Source organism: Cheilinus undulatus, linkage group 12 (assembly GCF_018320785.1).
Source record: "Cheilinus undulatus linkage group 12, ASM1832078v1, whole genome shotgun sequence".
NCBI lineage: Eukaryota > Metazoa > Chordata > Actinopteri > Labriformes > Labridae > Cheilinus > Cheilinus undulatus.
Window position 1 is genome coordinate 12041669 of NC_054876.1, and position 21316 is coordinate 12062984.

Sequence of the window (21316 nt, forward strand, 5' to 3'; positions counted from 1 at the left end):
GGCATTCCTAGAGTGACATCGGAGCTAACCGCTAACACACTAGCAGGCCCTGAACATATCAGACAAGCAAGATTGGAAAAAGATTGGAAACCTATCCCAAAGCAGACCGAGAGTATAGCGAAAACATCTTTTCTGTAATGGAAAGCGTGTTTCTGTTTGCATGTGTTTTAAGAAAGACACATTGTCCAGTTTAGACAAAAGCGCCACTGCGTCTCAGTCCCAGCTAACAGCACTAGTAGGCATTGATCTCACAACAACTAAGTCTGTCCCCGTAACTACCACAGTCACGCCAAAGCAGGGCGGCAGAAGAGTGACAACATCGTTTTCTGTCGCAGCAAGCTTTCCGTGTTGGTCTCAGTGCTAACTGTAATGATGAAATGTTGGGCATTTCTGACAAAAGAGCTGGTCAGGCTGTGGCTAAGCTAACCGGTCTGCTAGAAGATTATACAAGCATTCACACAAAACCCAGACAGCAAGACAACACCAAATGTTGATATTTCATCTGAACTGTCAGAATGGTTGATATCGATTTCTCAATGATAAATAAACATTGAATCATCATTGCAATGTCAAAAAAAAGAAAAGTGTGTTTTTCTTCAAACTGATGCTAAAATAAATGGGGATTGCTAATTTGTCTCTAGCACACAAAATTAATATTAATTTAGGTATGATGCAGCTTAGCGACAACAGGAGAGCAAGACAGCAAGATTAAATAACAAGATATATTTATTCAAATAAACAAATGCAACTGAACAAAAGAAGGATAGGTGTTTTAGTCAGTGTGATCAGTGGTGTACATGTGAGTGTGTGGAGTATGTAGTGTGTGTGGTGATGTGAGGATAAACAAAACAAAATGACAAAGCAAAGGTACGGGCACTGGCCGAGAAGCAGAGCCGCCGAGGAGAGCAGAGAGAGTGAGGTGTCATCAGCCATATGGCATTTAACTCTGTCCACGCACCGGGCCCAGGTGCTCACGATCAGTGCAATCAGGGCCTGGCTGGATCACCTCGGGAGGAAGCAGAACAAGAAATCAGTTGCTTTCTTTGTGCTTGAATTTTCAATAGTCTGCCTCGAGATGAGTGAGCCAATAAACAGAGAGTGGTGCATAGTTAAGTTCAGTAGCGGTGCTGTAGAAATTGTTGTAAGTACTTGGATCGATGGGGATAAAGTCCTCTGGCCTCCACTCAACCCCAAGGATGCCAATAAGGTGTATGCAGCCATCCTCAACAGGGAGAAGCCAAAGCCTGGATGGCAGATGCACCAGCCAGTTAAGGTTCTTCAAAGTCATGGTGGGTTTGCTCCAGACACCTGCACATAGCTCCATGTATGAATAATATTGAATACATTAATATTAATGTCAATAATATGAAAATACTACGTGACTTATAATATGAATGTTGACATTAATATCAATTAATGACAACATTCATACTATAGTTGATATAATTTTTCCTGACCTTAACTGTTCCTGGCTGTTGTTCTGTTTGTAGGCAGCCATGCTGGGGCAAACAAATGGCTGACCAGGTATCTCAGCGGAGACTGCGACACGAAAGACATCCAGTCTGAAGTGGAGGGTCCTCCTCAGCTGAAAGAATTAGAAGGTAATAATGAATGTCTGTTTGTTTATGGCAGGGCAATTAAGTTTGGCTTGGCCCAAATTTTTTTCTGACCAACTCAATGGTGGGCCTAAATCGCATTTTCATTGGGCAAAACCTGTCTTTCCTACTAAAAAGATACTTTTTTTTTCTCATCTATACTATTATATCTTGTACAAAAACATAATAAGTTATTTATTTAAAATCAATGAATTTGCTACAGGCTGTTATTATTTATCTGTTTGATCTTTGAGCTAAGCTTGTCATTTGTTTTAATTCAATTAAACAGATTTTGCTCTTTGTCTGTTACAGTGGCACACAGAGAGCGATTATTCTTTCTTTCTCCTTTTTCTCAGAGTGCACATGTGCCAGTTAAGTTCCTACCTCAAGCCAGTGTGCGTCTGAAGTCAAGCAGATGCTGCTTTATTTTATTTTATCATATTTTGTCACGACTATTGCATAAATGTTCTGAAATCTGTGTGGAATTGTCGTTGAGAGCAAATATGTATATATGTACAGTACTTTTTTTTTTTTTTTTAAGATTTATTTTTGGGCTTTTTTGTGCCTTTATTAGAGAGAGGACAGTGGATAGAGTCGGAAACAGGGAAGAGAGTGGGGAGAGACATGCAGGAGATGGTGCCACGGGCCGGATTCGAACTCAGGTCGCCTGCGTACATGGTGTGCGCCTTGGCCACTCGACTACCAGCGCACCCATATACGTACAGTACTTAACAAATTTATTAGACCACCCTAACCCTAACTAAAGTAAGGTTTATGCCACAGCTGCCCTAAATTACCAGCATTGGTAATTACCAAAATCATTTTTTGTGTTTCTGCAATGGTTAATACACCAATATGTAGAAGCTCTTTAACCCAAATGATATTTTTAATGCTAAAATATAATTATTGTTGTTATCCATGAATTTTCAAATTTACTGATTTACAAAAAACTTAAAAAAATATCAAAGCACATTAATATTTCTTGATTAATATGTCAAATTATAGTTATTTACTTGCATTCCTGAACAGAAAAATGAGTTTTAGTGCTTGAATGTTATGCTTGATTAATTTCTGACTTCTCAGAGAAGCCCAGTGAGCCAGCTCAAATTTGGGTATAGAAGGTGAATTCAGTTTGAAATTCCTCATTCCTGTTCAAAATGATGATACATGGAGAGCTCACTGAAAATGAAAGAGTCCGCATTAAAGCATTTCATGATGCTGGATGGTTTTTGAGACAAATATGACAGGTGGTCTAATAAATATGTTAAGCACTGTCTATGTACATACTTCAGACCTAGTGACTTGACCTTTCAGGGTCTCTGCAATTTCTCTTGGCAGTCCTTTTACTGAGAATGGATATATATTCCTATATATTTCTTTTGCTGCTCCCACAGACCAAAGACATGCTCACTGGGTGACTTTTTGACTTTAAATTGCCTGTAGGTGTGACTGAGTGTCACTGCTTGTTTGTCTATGTGTGTTGACTCACCTCTCGCCCAATGACAGCAGGGATTAGCCCCCTAAACATGATAAGTACTAGATAACGGATGGATGATTTGTTGATCCAAACATTCATAAACAAACTTGAGCCTCACAAAAAGCATTTTAGGTTTCTGAAACTGGTGCAAAGAATCTGCTTGGATCTATGAAAACATACAGATAAACTGTGAAACATCCACTGAAGATAACCAGGGCTTCTATTAAGCTTTGAAATTCTCTATTCTGCCCTCTATTGGAGACCAGGATATATTACAATAATAGCAGGAGGTCCTTTGATTTGCGGTGGTCTCAGAGACTTTATTAAATGGTAAACAAAGTCTTTGTCTGCTCCGCTCTGCTGTCTGAAAGAAGTCACCTCTCATTTCCCTTTTATCCCCTGTCAGATTTCTGATGCTGTTTTTCAGACAGAATGAATATTTTCTTTGTTCGCAGAGGAGCTTTTATATTTCCCAGAGGTCTGATGAAATCTCTCCCCTATTCAACAAAAAAATCTCTGCTCACTTTCATGCAGCCTAACTTATCATTTCAAAACATTTCTGTTTTGCTTGAATCTGTAATCTGGTTCTCTTGTCTGTTCTTACATGTATTTAGTTGCAATATTTCTAATGTTTTTCTTCCAGTCTGGTTGCTCTCTGAATGGGTTTTAGCTGAAAAACCAATAAACAAAATGTTCAGTCAAACAATACGTCTTTGTCTCTGGTTTGGGAAGTAGCCATCAAAGAACGAGAGTTTTCCACGCTCAGAGCTACTTCATATGCTCTTCATCAGGTGAAAATGTTTTTATGGAGATCAGGAGCAGAATCAGCAGTGATTTCAACCTCCTTCAGATTAAGGAGAGCTTTTGCTTCAAAATAAAGAACAGACATGGTTACAGATGGAGCTCATAGACAGGCATGTTAACATCTTACATTAACTTACATCTCAGGGTGATGTTAGGCAGTAAAAAACATCCAAAATACTAGCTTTCAAAGATATTTGATTCAAATTTCTGTTCTCAGAGAACACTTGGGCTTTAACATCTTTAAAGTTTGTTTCCTTTTTCATAACCCACAACAGCAGACAGGTCCATCACAATATATTAGAATATCATGAAAAGGTTAGCTTTTTCCTGTGATTTAACTCATGAAGGGGAATTTCCATATAGTCTAGATTTATCATTACAAATTGAAATAAAAAAAAAATCCATCATATCACAAAACACCAGTCTGAAAGGGGATTTGAAATACAGAAATGCTGACCTTTTGGAAAATTCTGGGCTCTGTTGCTTGTGCACCTTTTCTTACCATGCTTTTCCCCTCCAGTCAACTTTCCATTAATATGCTTTGCTACAGCCTGCCCTTTCAACAGTGGCCTTCTATGGCTTACCTTCATTGTGGAGGATGTCAATGATTGTCGTCTGGGCAACAGGCAAGTCAATAGTCCATGATTATGGTTGTGTGTACCGAACCAGAGAGAGAGAGAACATGAAGACTCAACTCGTTCCACAAACGTGACTCAGCTGCATCTGGGCACAGCTAAATCCAGTCTGGCTTAAACAATCAGCATGTGTGCACATGCATGGGATGTTTATGAAGAGGATACCAAATTTGAAAAAAAAAAAAAAAAAAAAAACATATTTGAGAGTTTTAGGAGGAAACTAAACAAGTTTTGACCAAAAAGGCAACATTTTCCACTGTAAACAAATCAAAGAGGATGTTTGTTAAGAAATGTCGGTGGATTAATGGCATTTACACAATCCTATTGTGGGACTTCTGGGATTGCTTTGTGGGGTAGACTGTGTTATTTTACTGTTCTGTAATGTTCATGTGGCATTGCTAGTTGATAATTATGCATGTGGTGTTCATATTCAAGTAGGAAATGTTTACAAAGTGTGACACCATGAGTGAGGGAGTCATTGTTGCAGATTAAGATGTGTGTGTTTCCATGAGGTGAAGAATAATTGTAAAGACACTTTACATTTCCACTATGAGTGCAGGTTGAACTGTCATGCTTGGTTTCTGAGCTCTGTCTCATCATAGCTTTCAGTACTATCTAGTTTGATTGATTTCATTTATCAAAATGGAAATTTGGGTAACTAGATGGTGATTGTGACTTTTGTAGAAATGTCTGTAAGCTTAATATAAGTCACATGCTTATAATGAGCTGACCTTCCCTCACTCTTCACTTTGTTATCTGTTAGTAATGTCAGCAGCAGAAAAGGACGATCCAGCCGGCTGAAATACAGTACAAAATGTTTTTTTTTCCTCCCTGCATCCCACGAGTGATGTGCCTTAGGTGCAGATAATTAGATAACGCCTTTTTTTTTTAAACTTTGCATTTTTTATTTATTTCATTTTGAACCTTCAGGTCAATTTCATGTATGGATGGTGCTTTATGAAAATAAAGGTTTTAGTTAGCTGATTTTTAGGGGGCAATAGCAGTGATAAGTCATGACTGTCTGACTTTATACCTTTACAATTTTTATAATTTCCATGAATAAAAAAGGGTTTCAGAAAAACTAAACTATAACTATAACCGGGTCTTTGCCCGGCTTTGGAATTGCAACGATGACGCCATGTCTCATTGTGGGTGGGAGTGTACAAGTTACTTAAATATCCGAGAAAACTTGATGTAGCAATTCTTTCATATCCTCCCAGAAATGTTTGTAGAAGGCTCCTGTAAGGCCATCTGAGCCAGGAGCTTTATTCAGAGCAAGGCGACCAATCACTCTGTCTAATTCTGCAATCGTTATTTCATCGCATGTTTGTTTAAAGTTTCCTTCCACTCTGGGAATATACTGTTCTATGTCTTTAAAGAAATTCTGGCAGTCTTCGTTAACGAATTTAGAGCTATGAAGGTGGCTGTAAAAATTTAAAGCTTTCTGTGGAGAGTGTTATTTCATCATTAATTTCAATATTATCAATTAAGATCAAGATCAATCAAGATGCATATAAAACCTTCATTTCATTTATGTAAAATGTTTTGTATTTTAGCATTTTGAGGGAAAATGAAGTTTAAAAACTCTCTCATTATTGGACAAAAATAGCTCAGACTAAAGGAGTGAACTGTAAGTGCATTATAATGATGCAAGGGTAAAATGAGAAAATACCATTTTAAAGCTTGCACAAATTAGGACACAAAAGGGTTTGCTTTTTTTAAAAACGAGATTTTATTCAGCTCCAACAGTAAAAGCACAGTTAAATAGCTAACATTTATCCTCAGGACATTATAATGATGTGTTTGATGTTTGTATTTATGTACAGTTTTTGTCTGTCTGAGGATGAAAATGGATTTTACATTAGATCAAAGTTTTCTTACCTTATGGGAAAATCACAAACTAAATTAAACTAAAACGCTATGTACAGGTTACTTGATCGTCTCAAAGTGATTTCCAGTAAAACATTTAATACTATTCACAGTCCCTCTGTTACCCTCTCCTAAAAACAATACAATTATAAATCAACAGCTACGTTCCAAGTTACAGTACACAACAGTCAAAAAAGAGACGCCAATGAAACAACAGAAGACACGGACAACTTAAGTAAAAGTTTACTCTCTAAGACTCCTCTCTGATCGGAGTGCATCCTGAGAAAAAACTGTTCTGAAAACTTGTCAGGATTCTCTTCTTCTTCTTCAGGAAGCTCACTGTCGTTCTGTCTTCCTCATCTTCCTCCTCCTCCTCTTCTTCTTCTGCCAAGAAGGGCTTCCTGTCCAGCTTCAGGTCTGCAGAGGCATAACCCATGTCTCCGATTTCTTTAAGCACCTAAAACCAAGCACATTGGTACACCAGAGTTATGAATCTGAAAAGTTTTGACTTGATCATCACTCAGCATGTGCACACAGATCCAGAGCCCTCGCTGCTCTGCTTTGGCTTACCTTCTTGGTGGGTGTACAAGATGGTGGCTTGAAGAAGGTGGAGTTGCCAGGGCTGATGTTTGTGGGGTCCTGAAGAGACAAAGAGTCTTTGGAAACACTGTCTGCCTGACTCACATCCTGAAATGAGACAGTCAAAAAAAAAAAAAAAGTCATAACTACTGGGGAAAAAAACATATTTGCACTTTTGTAAACTTAAAGGCCTTTCTGCAGGCATATTTCTAAGACTTTTATTCACTACTTAATACATAAAATTACTGCAGCTTTATATGCAGTTCTATAATTGCACAGCCTGACATTGCAATTAGATTAAGTGTGTAGCACTAGTCATAACATTTTCTTTTCTTTATATGAACAATCTTATCAAACTAATAGAACTACAGTGAAAAAAAAGGTTTAATGCAGGTAATCAATGAGCTGAATGGCTGCACTTATATCTTATATCCAGAGCTTATATCTTACTAATTAGCATTAAGAAGAAAAGAATTATGAACACTGAAGAGTCTTCCTACATGGTACAATAATGAGGATAATGCTAAAAAAAAAAGCTAAAAACATTTTGAGTTGTGTCTGGTAAACTGTACTGGTATGTAGCATTAATATAAAACATTTTTTAAAAATGTACACATACAATGTTGGGAAAAAAAACCTATATTGCAACATTTTTTCTTTCTGCAATATATGTGGGCTTTTTTATATATAAAAAAGGACATTGAAATCAATTAATTCAGTGCCTTTTTATGCACATTGATTCAATTTTAACTCAAACAACAATATTTTTTTTTTCTTATTCTGGGCTTTACATCATTTTCAGATTTCAAAATCACACACTGGGTCAGCCTCTCAGCAGCTCTGAAATACACTCACAGGAATGAGGATAAGTGGAGAGGGAAATGGAGAAGGTGGATTGACATGTTTTCCCCCGTAAACGCTGATGTAAACTATTTGTGCACACCTACAGTAGATCTTCAAATGATAGGCACATCTGTGCCTTTAACAGACCGTATTTAAATAAGAACCAGTACAAGCTTTTGCTTATAGCAGGAAAATACTCAGGATCGATCTGGTTTAATTGAATGTCTGCCTTTATAATGTTGGTGTATCTGGGATGGCAGCAACATCATTTGTAGTCTGATCATTTTTATGCAATAGACAGACTCTTCAAACATATTGATCAGTTCTCTGACTTCTGATTGAGATATCAGACAGACTTAATTATAATTAGTCGAAAAAGGGAGAAAACTCAGTTTTGGTTTCCATTAAACATCACACAAGTGGCAGACTGGTGTGCTTTAGGTCATGTGATTTGTCATTCAGCCCCATTAAAGTATGCACTGATAATGTTGCAAAGGTAGCTCAGTCCTTATGGACTTGTGTTGGGAACTGAAAGATTGCTGGCTCAAGTACCAAGTAAACCAGAGCAGAGTATGAGCTTGGTCTGGTTTCTGCTGGAATTACCAAAGCGCTGATAAGGCGACCCTGAGCATCCAATCATACTATTTCAATGTGTTCCATTAGATATGTTTATGATTTTTTTTTTTTTTTAACTAAACAGAAAGAAATGAGGAAAAACAGGCATGTACAGATCCATGCCCATTCCCAGGTGTACATGGCTGTGTACAAAACTATCAAAAAACTTACTGCAGCCAGTGCCTGGTCCATATTTCGACACTTTTCATGAGGACACAGGCAGTTCTGTCCACACGTCATCTTGCTTTTGCGACACCGGCAATGTTTGGTACTGCAGCGCCCCTTACATGCGCACTAGAGAAAGAGATGCAAGGCGTTCAACATTTTACCTTTTTTTGTGCCATACATTATCATCATTACCCATAAAACATTTACAGCTCAGCACTGTCCCAAGCAAAACCATTTTAACACTAAAAATGTTAGCTGTTTTGATTGTGTAGTATACACAGAGCTTTGCTTTGTAGTTTCACATCTTACCTTCCTTTAGAGAAGTAACTAAGACTAACTAAGGCATTCAACTTCTGTATAAAACCATCTCACTTATAAATTTAGACGTAACCGGTTTAAAGAGGAAGGAATCAGTCCTTGCCAGTCTTACCCCAGTTGCCTTTGGCTTCTTTGAAGCTCTCCGTCCCTTCTCAGGTTTTTCCGGATGCCACTCATCAGCCTCTTCCTCATTCTCATCCTCACTGGGCGACATTAGCTCCTCTATGTTGATGGCCATGTTTAGGGGGGCTTTAGCCGTGGTGAAACGTTTCGCTTTAGGCTTTCATTGATAGAGGACACAAGGAAATAGAAATAAATGTAAATAACCAAATTCCCTGAAAAGTATTAAACTGTAACTCTGAGTTGATGATGTGAGTTGCTGTAGTCTTTTATATCTTTAATGGGAAGCCAAGTCTTGAAACCAAACCCATTTCTAGGAGTGGCTCTCCTAGTTTTGCATAATGACAAAAATCACAGGAGAATGAACTAACCTTTGGAGGAACATACTCGAAAGAGTCATCCTGTTTTTTTTCAAGGGCGGTTGGAGGAACGAGGACTTTGTGTCCACTGGCTAGCTGGAGCAGTGAGAGTTTCTGTGGAGGAAAAAAACCCAGATGTTTGTGAATTTAAAGCAGTCATACAGTGTAAGCTTTGTGCTGTTTGACAGTATGAGTAAAGAAAATAATTTAATAAAAAAACAACATAAAACATAAATCTGAACCAGTGAATACTGTAGCACTAAATGATGAGGTTACCTGTCTGTATTGCTCATTCTGCTCCACCAATTTCTGGTTCTGTTCACTAAGTCCTTGCAGTTTTTTAAGCTCTTCTTCCTAAATGAGGTTATAAAGAGTCACATGGTTAGAGTGAGTTCATTTCTGCAATATTTTACCAACAGAAAGGAAAAACAGGTCAGAAACTTTTCAATTAGAAGAGACAAACCTGGAGATTGAGGCGCTGGAGGAGTTCTTTCTCTCTTGAGCTCTCTTCCTCCTCCTTTGTTTCCTCCGACTCCTCACAGATGGGTTTGTTCTGTAGCTGGTTGAGCAGGTAAAGGACCTATGCAAACACAAAATACACAGATATATATATATATATATACACATATATATACATATATATACACATATATATATACATATATATATATACATATATATATATACATATATATATACATATACATATATATATATACATATACATATATACATATACATATACATATATATATATACATATATATATACATATACATATATATATATACATATACATATATATATATACATATACATATATATATATACATATACATATATACATATACATATATATACATATACATATATATATATACATATACATATACATATACATATATATATATACATATACATATACATATACATATATATATATATATATATATATATATATATATATATATATATATATATATATATATATATATATGGTGAAGAAGTGGAAAAAACATAACATCCGGAGCCACCAGTCGTAAAGAGAGGGTTCAGGTTATATTTGGAATCATAGTAATGTGAGTATATTGAGAATTAAGGATGATCAAAATTATTATAATTCATGAAGACACATTTTGATATTTAGTGCTATAAAAAAGTACATTTTGAACATGGACAATCTGAAAATTGATCCAATCCCTCACAAGCTGGTAACACTGTAAGGAATAAAATCCCAACCCTGATAGATAAATAGACACAAACAAGAATTTCTCTAAGGGAGAAGGAAAAACTTTGATCACCTTCTCCTGATGCCTCTGCTCAAGCTCCACCATCTGCTGCTGATGCTCCATGTCCATGGTTGACATGACATTCCTCTCATCAGCCAGCATCTTTCTTAAATCTTGTGCGTTCCCTTTCTCTTGTTTCACTTCACTCTCCAGCTTTAAGCTGCCTGTTTTGGCAGACACCAGCTAGACAGAAAAGGGAAATTTGTAAACAGCTCAATTTTTATTCCAAACACTTTAAAGCTGTGAATATAAAATGGAGATTTACATTTTCTCACCTCAGACATGAGGACCCTCAAGGCACACTTTGCATCCACTATGCTTGTGATGCTGTCTATGCGCTGCTTCAAACGGCCCTCGCCGTCAGCCACAAGGACTTTCTGCTGCAGGTCAGCTATCTGGGCATTCCTAATAACATAAAACTCAATCTGATACTCTTAACAAAGCTTGTATTACTGTGATCTGAAATAAAGGCTGTAAAAAACAGAATGTCTTTTATTCAATGGTTTAGGCAGAGTATGATGTGTGCCATCTTCAAAATTAAGATTATCTTCCTGAAAACTATTTAAGGCAGTATCTGATTTGCTTGTGTTGTCAGACTTACCTGAGGCCCATTTCTGTCTCCAGGTTTTCCACCTGTTTGGCCAATGGAGTCTCCAGCGCCCCCTGGGCTTCCAGCTCTGAGATGATAAGTGTCCGACGCTGCAGAAAAGGACAAAACATAAACAAAGGGAGTCTCTAAGACTTCTGCTATACAGGTGCACTTGATGCCCCCCTTCTCTCAGGGTTTGTGTAAATTGCCACAGTTAATAATGGTTAGCAACAGATAATTTCCATTTTACCCTGATCTTGGCAGCCGGTCGCTCTCCTGCCTCCATCTGCTGTTTGAGGTGGTTGATCTCCTGAGCCAGAACCTTTCTGTCCTCCAGCAGATCGTTGAGGTGACGCCGAGCCTCTTCTGTGCTGACCAGCACCTCCACTTCATTGAGAAGCCACGCCTGATCACAGAAACGCAGGCACACATTTAGAGAGGCCAAATGGTCATAAGTGTATTTGAAACACCTTTGCCAACTGTAACATGAAGGTGAAAATATTGATCAGTGGTTCTCAAAGCTTACAATGACTATCCTACTAAATACAGATATATTACACAGCTTTGGTGACAAATGTTGTTTGCAGTTGTTGGTTGTCACATTTCATCAGTAATAAACATATGGGTATAGATTTGTGACTTTAGAGTCAACAAATTTCCTTTGTCACTGCAGTAACTTCTGATCTCATGATCCATCTACTCTGTGCTGCGCTGAGCAATGGCATGTGCTAACGTTCCAGCAGACATGTGGCATGTAATACCATGCCATTCCACCTGAAAGAAATTTTTTTTTCATCATTATAGTCTAGCTGCCCATTTACAAGTTCTTGCGATGATCTAAAGCAGGGTTTCTCAACCTTTTCAGCCTGCGACCCCCAAAATGAAGGTGCAAGAGACTGGGGTCCCCCACTGGACCTGAAGGTGGTTGAACACAGCCATGTACAATCAAGAATAGTCACATGCAGAGAGGGCTGCCCATAAGGGGGGAAAATGGGAGTGCATTCTGGGACCCAGTCAAACTGGGGGCCCATGGAGTTCAGGAAAATCAGGGTCTATTGTAAAGTTAGCTAGATATCCATATTTTTTATTTAACCTGAACAATAACCACTCTTAACATAGCAACAGATATTTTTTTAAGGCATATGTGCCTTAGTATATAGTAATCTTAAAAATGTAAGTCCCTTTTCTTATAAACAGAAATAAATTAGTAAAAAATGTCCAAAAAAGGTGGTGGGAAAGGTAGTTAAATGGGATTTTAAAATAATTTCAAAAGTATTCTCCATTCTTTAAAGGCATCTGGCGATCCCCTCTTAGTGTTTTGCAACTCCCAATGGGGTCTCGAACTTCAGGTTAAGAACCACTGATCTAGAGGAGCCTTGGAACATGTTTTAATACCTTAACTCTTGCAGCAGCTCCCTCCATCCCTCTGTTATGGGCATCTTTGCGTTTCTCTGCGACCTCACTTCTCTTCTGAAGGGCGTCTTTCAAACGTTTGTTTGCTGCTGCAGCCTGCGGGGAAAAATGATGGCAAAAAGCAGCTTTAATCATTTCTTAAGTTATTTTCTGGGGCTTTTTATGCCTTTATTTTATACTGCTTTCCACATTATTAAGCCAATGACATTTTTCTTTTATTTTCTGAAATATTAATGCAAATGACAGAGTATTTTTCAAGTCATCAGCCATTAAAGCATAATTCAAATGTTTTTGAACAAACTTCATAATGATAACCGTTATTTTTTTTAAATAAAAACCTCAAAATTTTGCACATTATTAAGCAGGCCACAGGTTTCAGCAATATGGGATAAAAAAAGCATCTCTTTGCTGCCGTAAAGTGTCAAATAGTATAATGCCTTGGACAAGGAATGAAACAATGAGATATTTCACGAAAAACTGATCGTGATCAATGTACTGTGAAGAAATTTGTGGCTGATTCAGAGCACAGACAGGTTTGTGCAGATAAAGGCAAAATGAGGAAGGTTTCTGCCAGACAATTTCATTACATTAAGAGAGCAGATGGTAAAATGCCATTACAAAGCAGCAAACAGGTATTTGAAGCTGCTGGTGCGTCTGGAGTCCCACCAACCTCAAGGTGTAGGATCCTCCAGAGGCTTGCAGTCATGTATAAACCTACTATTCGGCCGCGCTATCTAATGCTCACAAGTCTTGTTGACTGATGAGTGCTGTGCAACCCTGGATGGTCCAGATGGAGGAGTAGTGGATGGCCACCATGTCCCAATAAGGCTGTGATGTCAGCAAGGAGGTGGCGGAGTCATGTTCTGGGCCAGATTCATGAGGAGAGAGCTGGTAGGCCCCTTTAGGGTCCCTGAAGGTGTGAAAAATGACCTCAGTGAAGTCTACAGAGTTTCTGACTGACCACTTTCTTCCATGGTACTGAAAGAAGAACCGTGCCTTCTGAAGCAAAAGTTTCTTCATGCATGACAATGCACCATCTCATGCTGCTAAGAATCCCTCTGTGTCATTGGCTGCTATGGGCATAAAAGGAGAGAAACTCATGGTGTGGCCCCCATCCTCTCCTGACCTCGACCCTGTTGAGAACCTTTGGAGCATCCTCAAGCTAAAGATCTATGAGGGTGGGAGGCAGTTCACATGAAAACTGCTGTTCTGGGAAGTTATTCTGGCATCCTGCAAAGAAATTCAAGCAGAAACTCTCCAAAAACTCAGAAGTTCAATGGATGCAAGAATTGTGAAGGTGATATCAAAGAAGGGCTCCTATGTTAACATGGAACTTGGCCTGTTAAGATGTTTTTGATTGAAATAGCTTTTGATTTCAGGAAATATTACCTTCTAATGCAGCAAATTCAACAAATGACCATTTTCAGTTCTTTACAACCAAAAAAATGTTTTATAACTCTGTCGTGCTTAATAATGTGGAAAAGTGCATTCTGAGGTTTTTACTTTTTAAAAAAAATAACGGTTATCATTATGAAGTTTGTTCAAAAACATTTGAATTATGCTCTAATGGCTGATTACTTGAAAAATACTCTGTCATTTGCATTAATATTTCGGAAAATAAGAGAAAAGTGTCATTTGCTTAATAATGTGGAAAGCGGTGTATAGAGGACAAAGAGAGTTGAAAACCAGGATGAGAAAGTGGGGGAGAGATGTGCAGCAAAGAGGACATAGGGCTAACTTGAACCCCAGCCACCCATGGACATGGAGATAACCTAACCACTAGGCCATCTGCACCCCACAATAATTTTTCAAATAAATCTATTTTAATCAGTTTGAAACAAGCCTACAGGGGAAAATTACTCCACAAGTGTAAGAAATTAAAGGCAAGTCGAGAGAGTAATAAAGGTAAAGCAAATCAATGTCAAATTTGAAATAAAAAACAAACATTTTATAATTTCTATAAATACACAGGAAAATTCAGCATCTGTTATAGACCACGTAAAAGAAATTACACAGGCAGACAAAGACACCCCACCTCCTCAGTTTTACGACGCAGAACGTTGGCCTGTTTCTGGAAATCTCTCTCCAGTTTAAGCAGCTCGTACTGTCGTTTACGATCCTGAAAGACAGATCAAAAATAAACTGAGTTCAGAGCGCCAAAGAACCTCAAGTGAAATACGTAAAAGTCTAAACAGATTTAACAGCAGGATCTTACTTAGTGAAGTCATGATTAAAACGTCTGTTATAGAAAATGTCCTCCAGTACCTTCTCCTTTAGCTGCAGCACCTCACGATCTTTCTTAGTCTTCCAGTGCCTGAACTTCTCCGAGTCCTCCCTCATCTGCCTCATCAGCTGTGTGCGCTGAGTCTTCATCGCCTGTGAGATCAATATTGTCACTGTGAGCTGATTTAACATCTGTGGACAGCTCAGAGCAGCACATGATACCATGTGATGATAAAAAAAGGTGATTTTTGTTCTACTCCTAATTAATCTAGTCTACTTTGCACTCAAACAGTTGTTACTGAGAAAAACATATCAAAGTCTCTTGCTATACTGGGATGAGTCTGAGTTTTTGTTTGCTTGGCACAAAAATCATTTGTTAAATCTGTTTTACATCTAAAAGCCACACAGGTAATTCATCGAAACTTATCTGATCTAAATATTTAAGTTTAAAGCCCATTAACATGCAAATACCAGCTATTAAATACATTGATCTTTTATAAAGTTTTCACAAGCCCATGAGAGATGGACCATAAAACCCATAATAAATGCATCACTCATTTCTCTTATATAAAGGAATAAAAATGTAAATCTTCATCACTACAGTCACATTAAGCATTGGAAAATAAAATCATGTCTAAAAGGTGATCATCCCTGTCCACACCATCATACAGAGAGAAAGATAAACCCTCGATACCTGGATTTCCTGCATGAGCTTGCTAACTTTCTGGACGGAGGACTCTTTGAGTTTTAGCAGTTTGGACTGCTCCAGAAGTTTCTTTTTCATGTCTACAAGCTGACACTCAAGTTCCTGCAGCCTCTTCCTGCGCTGCTCACTGAGCCTGAAGAAGGTGGTGGTGGGGTAAAGTTATGAGATTTCACATTCATGACATACAATTAAACTTGATAAAAAAAGCACAAACTTCTAAAAACATAAAGATGTTCATACTTGGCATGGTTGGTGTCTTTCTTTGCAGACTGAAGTGCAATAACAAGGTCTTCTTTCTCCTTCTGCAGAGAATCCACAGCAGATTGTAGCTCCTGCACATTTTTCTGTGGGAAGAAAAGATTAATAAATGCACTCATTATGTATTTAAAAAAACATAACTCATAATTAATATAACCACTAAGAAGAAAAACCCAGTTTGTATCTAACATGTGCCAAGTGCTATATTTTAAATACTTTTGGATTCAAACCCAATAGCATTTATTGTCATTGTATGCACACAGAAAAAAAACCTTTTTTTCACAGATGACTTTTGCAGCAAACAACTGCCGATGGGGGGCAGGAAGTCATTTCTGCACAGAGGCAGTATCCAAACAAAAGTTGTGTTCTGTTTGCTGCTGTGCCGACCAGTACAATTGCAGAAACATTTTTGAGCAACGTTCAAGTCCCAAAAGTAGTATCACATTCAGGAAAAAAGTTTAAAAAGTTCATGAAAAAACATTGGCAGACATGGAGTAAAGGCCTCCAGCGAAAGCCTGGAGGAGCGGAGTCATATAGCACTCATGTATGGTTCATTTCCAATGAGCAGTCAAGTTTGGTTCACTCCAGTTAGTCGGTTAGGCCCTAATTTTGCTTGCGTTTCAACAGCTGATGCCAGCCCAGCTATGCTACTTGCAATGAGAATTCTCTTTGTAAAGATCTGGATTATTTGACTCAGCACAGGAATTAGAGTTGGTCATTTGGCTCCACAACAACTCTTCACTGGAACCAGTTTGGCTTTTTAAATGTGGATTAATTAACAACAAAAATGGAAGAAGAGAGACTGGCTCTTAAATGAGAGCCATCTCCTGTTGTCCTTGTAAAAGAGCAACCTTGAAGACAAATACATCATTACTTAGTTGTTTACCCTGCAAGGTTTATTTTGTTATTATTACACCACGGTTTCAATTAAAGCATGTTTGTGATAAAACAAGGCAGAAAAGCTGTTACTGGGTCGCAGCTGGCCTGTTAGCTCAGTAAAACTCTTCAAGATTACTATCTCCCTTCATCTGACTTGACATTTAGTAGGTTTGCAAAACTAATTCTCCATGTAGGGCCGAACAATATATATTTCTACTGCAAATGGAATGTGCACATGTGCAATAGTCACATAGACGTGCGATAGTCAAGGGACCTTTGCCCAGCATACTGTTGTTTCTGTGCTTTTGAATTTGAAAAGTTGATGAAGAAATGAGTCACCCCGTCCACCTGCTATGTCTCTTCTTATCCTCATCCTCTGTGTCAGAGGCTGCACAGTGTGATACAGAGTATATGTACAAAATGAATAATATCTCATTTAGGTTTAAAAATGTATATAAAAGGCATTTCATTACACATCGAAGCATTTAAATCAATATCGAATTGAAATTGAATCGAATCGCAACCTAAAGAATCGAAATTGAATCATGAGGTTCTTAATACCCAGTCCTAATCAGAATCATGTGACTGCAAACAACCTATGAAGAAAAGCTACAAAACTCTAAAAGTCCCTCAGATTTATCTGACTGAGATAAGCTTGAACATCTTTAAAACTACTATTAAGGCCAAATATGGGTGAAAGAAATTGTTTACCTGATGCTCTGACTGCATGGGCTCCAGCTGCGTGTCATTCTGACACATTTTCCTCACAAAAGCTTCCTTCAGGCTCAACACTTTGTTCAGCTCGATCAGCTCTTTAGAAAGCTGAGCCTGCCGCAGTGCATGATGGGTGGTAAAGGCCTCTGGGGATTCCTTACCAGCCATGGCTGTGACATCCTTTTAAATATGTGAGAGACAAACAAAGTAAACGCTGAGAGGACACTCTTTAGTCTTTGGTAAACATGTTCCGACAGTATATTTGACTACTCAGAAAACACCATATTACTACATTCACAGCTGTACAAATATGTAAAACTGATGTGTTTTCTATCAAGAAACTTTTTAAAAATTATCAGGCATGAAATGTAAGTATTAAGGAGCTAAATTTGTCAACATACTGATGGTGACTCATCTACTGAATTTTGACTGTTGTTTCCAGACAAGTCCTTTACATCCTCGCCTGTAGCCATGGCATCGATGGTTGCAGCAATCCCTGCACTCTCATTCTGAGGAAACAAAGACAAAAAAAGTCAACCATGTATGCAGAATCCAGGATATCTATCATTGATTTAAGTTTTATTCTTCTTGTTTCCAAAGTTTTGATCTTTGTCTTGCTATTTTTCTAGTATTTAAATGTATAAATATTTCAGTTAAGTGTCAAATATGATGTGTGATGTTCTTTTTTTAACTTGTGTACCTTGAGCTCCAGGATGACCTCCTGCAGGTTTCTCATCACCTCAACATTTTCCTTCAACTCCTGATCCTCTAGAGTCTCCATAACTTTCTCTAGATCCACTGTACAGCTGTAGAAAAAGTAAACAAGCAGCAATGAGTAGTTTTAATGTGTTATTGCACAAAATATCCTGTTTTAGCCTTTGGTACTTTAATTTGAGAGGTCTTAGAGTGATTTAATTGTCAGAAAACACTGCCTTTTTTTCTTTTCCAACAAACAGAACATCTGATCTTCAAGTTAAACAAAACAAGTGATTCTTGAAAGTTTTAATGGAGCTAATATTTCTGTTTTCAATAAACTACTCTCAGACTCACCCTGAAGCCAGGCTGGTTTAAATAAAGTTGCATACTTACGCAGCGTGGTGCCGTAGTTGTTCCAGTTTAATTTGCAGTTTCTCATTTGCTTGTTCGGTCTATAAAATGAATCAAACAATATGACAAAGATAAAAAAAACAAAACAAAAACAGTTTAATGGTGATCTGACTAAATGGCAACAGTGTGTTCTGATCCTTTTTACCAACTCATATTTTATTTAAATGCTAATTCTAACTCTCTTGGCTTATTTCTTTCCTATGGGTGCAAGTGATCACATAATTAGTCATAGTAACAGTTTTCCCATCAGCTCTTAACAATGACTCAAGGGGGAAGGATTAGTAAATTTTCTGGCTCCAGCCTCGCTCACCATAATGATCTTCTCAAACATGAAGGCTGTCTGTCCGGCCGCTTCACTCAGCTCTCTGCTTAGCTTATTGTTCTCATCCTGCAGAGCACGGTTCCTTTCCAACAGTTTAGTCACATTCTCCGCTGACTCTGGCCTGTAATAGATGGTCTGAGTGACTGTTACAGCCCTTTTGTTAGGGTAATATGTACCCAGAGTGCATTTAGCTAACACTGGAGTGTAACATCACTTTACTGGGAAACTTTACTTACCCAGAGAGCACTGGAGCGACACCTCCACGAGCGTGCAGCAGCATCACCTGCAGCTCCTGAACCTAAACAAGCAGAGGAATGAAATCAAGTCAAATTATCAAAACCAATTTTATTTTCAAACACAAGAAGTAAGTAAAAGTAACAAATTTTATAGTAAATCAACTAACCATACCAGTGGTGCTCAGTCGATTTAAGTGAGAGGGACTTGGATGCAGCCAAGGACCTCCACATCATACCAGAAGTTGGACGAGCGCTACCATATCTCGTCTTCTTTTATTTTTCCTATTTATTTTTGGGCTTTCGTGCCTTTATTCCATGGAGGTAACCTTGCTAAACAGATGGATATGCCCGTTTCTGTGTTTCTCACTGGTGAATCCATCTGGCAAAGCTCCCGTCTGAACCGTTTGGGCCCCATGAGAAAGTGACAGGACCAATCAGTGACAAGGGGCAGTGCTTTCAGGCGCGGCAGAGTCATGACGTAAGCAAGCAGCAAAAAGAGGCCGGTGCTGTTATGGCAGAAAACATTAGCATGGATGCTGCTAAACCGCCAGTTTTATCAGAACTTGATGACATTTCTTTGTTAAAGGAAGAATAAAGAACAGCAGTGAGTTTTCTTTTCAAAAACGACAAAAGTCGTGTACACACATCCACAGTCACCATGATTCCCGTTAAGCAGTTCTTTCTGGAGTTTATTCTTCGGTAGCTGCACACGCGCACCTTGGTAGCGGCGACGACGTCACGTGTTTTGTTGCTCTGAGTGGCCCGTAAAGATGTGACAGACAGAACAGTCATCCAATCACCTTCTGGGTGTTTTTTCAAAAGTTCTGTCCTTTCCCAAATGCTGTTTATTGAAGGTTTTCCAGATGGATGAGAGAAACAAATCCATCTGGCGTGTCAGGTTACCAAAAGGGGGGACAGTGGATAGAGTTGGAAGCGGGAAAGAAAGTGGGGAGAGACATGCAGCAAAGTCGAATTCGCCCTGTACACGCCCTGCTGCCCTGTACATGGGTAGCGCCTTAGACCGCTAGGCCATCTGCGCCCCCCATATATTGTCTTCTTATACCCGTAGTCACTTGAACTGAGCGTCTTCTTCATTGTTTTCTTCGTGCATCGCCGCCATATTAATAGATGAAAGTCCACCACATAAGGAAAAACAAGTAGACAAAAAATATGTGAGTTTTCAGACTAACAAGCACAGCAATTACAAAAGATTAATTTTAATAAACCGATGTATGATCCAAATGTAAGTATCACTTTGCACAGAAATAATAATATGCAACAGAATATTGGCTGGCTGGCCAGACGCCAATGTCACCGCTATGTTGCCAGAGGCAAGTCTGCTATTTCATTCAATACAGTAGACAAGGATTGTGGACGTTTTCAGAACAAAAAGCTCAATCAGATTAGCATATACATAAAAATATACAGATTCAAAATAAAAAATATATATGAAACAGCATTTTATATAAAATGATTTTATTTTAAATCATGAAGTACACCTTTTCATTTAACTGAGAAAATACAAGAAAGCGGATTCTGCTTATACGTTTCATTAATTATTATTTTAATATGGATCATTCAATATAAATGATCCATTAAACTCCATGCAATATCGTCATTTGAGCATTTTATTCCCCCCAAAAAAGCACAATCCTAATCTACTGTATTGAATGACGTAGCAACTTGCCTCTCACAACATGGCGGCAACATCGGCATTCAGCCAGCCAAACTCCAGTCGCATATAATGTCTGTGCTCAGTTATACGTGAATTTGGATCATAAATCAATTCATGAAAATAAATGTAATGTTAACGCTGTGCTTGTTAAGCTGAAAACTTGTGTATTTTTCATCTAATTGTATTTCCTTATGTGGCGGACTTGCCTACATTATTATGGCGGCGACACACGGATAAATCAACGAAAAAGACGTTCAGTTCAAGTGACTTCCACTATAAGAAGACGAGATATAATGGCGAGTTTCCAGCTTCCGGTATGAAGTGGAGGTCCTCGATTGCATCCAGGTACTCTTGTATTCGAGTAACATCTTGAAGTAAACTTTGCAGAAATGTTAAAAACAGTTAGTTTATAGCCTTATTTTGGGGAAACATAATAAGAAATCACAGCCATCACACATCCAATCCATAACTGCTGCCTTACAGCCATAAAACGGAATTATAACCCAAATGTTGTCACTCATAA

The 21316-nt window shown here is 38.2% G+C and overlaps 1 protein-coding gene and 1 long non-coding RNA gene across 3 annotated transcripts in view; both read right to left on the minus strand.

The window, feature by feature from the left end:
* Positions 1–708: 708 nt before the first annotated feature.
* LOC121518461 lies at positions 709–1585 on the minus strand. Its single transcript, XR_005992653.1, has 3 exons — positions 1458–1585; positions 1150–1308; positions 709–1006 (listed from the first exon to the last, which is right to left on the minus strand). It is a non-coding gene; the product is annotated as an uncharacterized LOC121518461 (long non-coding RNA).
* A 4644-nt stretch (positions 1586–6229) lies between these two features.
* Positions 6230–21316, minus strand: part of kif4 (kinesin family member 4) — a 29388-nt gene continuing 14301 nt past the window's right edge. For both annotated transcript variants that reach the window (XM_041802062.1, XM_041802063.1), the window contains exons 10-31: positions 19119–19180; positions 18871–19003; positions 18543–18601; positions 18154–18259; positions 17855–17962; positions 17451–17633; positions 15843–15946; positions 15591–15735; positions 14939–15049; positions 14709–14792; positions 12656–12769; positions 11511–11666; positions 11273–11370; positions 10947–11076; positions 10684–10854; positions 9846–9962; positions 9659–9736; positions 9395–9496; positions 9016–9183; positions 8589–8711; positions 6951–7067; positions 6230–6837 (exon numbers count right to left, since the gene is read on the minus strand). In XM_041802062.1, coding sequence (XP_041657996.1) covers positions 6631–6837; positions 6951–7067; positions 8589–8711; positions 9016–9183; positions 9395–9496; positions 9659–9736; positions 9846–9962; positions 10684–10854; positions 10947–11076; positions 11273–11370; positions 11511–11666; positions 12656–12769; positions 14709–14792; positions 14939–15049; positions 15591–15735; positions 15843–15946; positions 17451–17633; positions 17855–17962; positions 18154–18259; positions 18543–18601; positions 18871–19003; positions 19119–19180 — 2676 coding nt within the window. In that variant the 3' untranslated portion in view covers positions 6230–6630. The remainder of the gene's footprint in view (positions 6838–6950; positions 7068–8588; positions 8712–9015; positions 9184–9394; positions 9497–9658; positions 9737–9845; positions 9963–10683; positions 10855–10946; positions 11077–11272; positions 11371–11510; positions 11667–12655; positions 12770–14708; positions 14793–14938; positions 15050–15590; positions 15736–15842; positions 15947–17450; positions 17634–17854; positions 17963–18153; positions 18260–18542; positions 18602–18870; positions 19004–19118; positions 19181–21316) is intronic.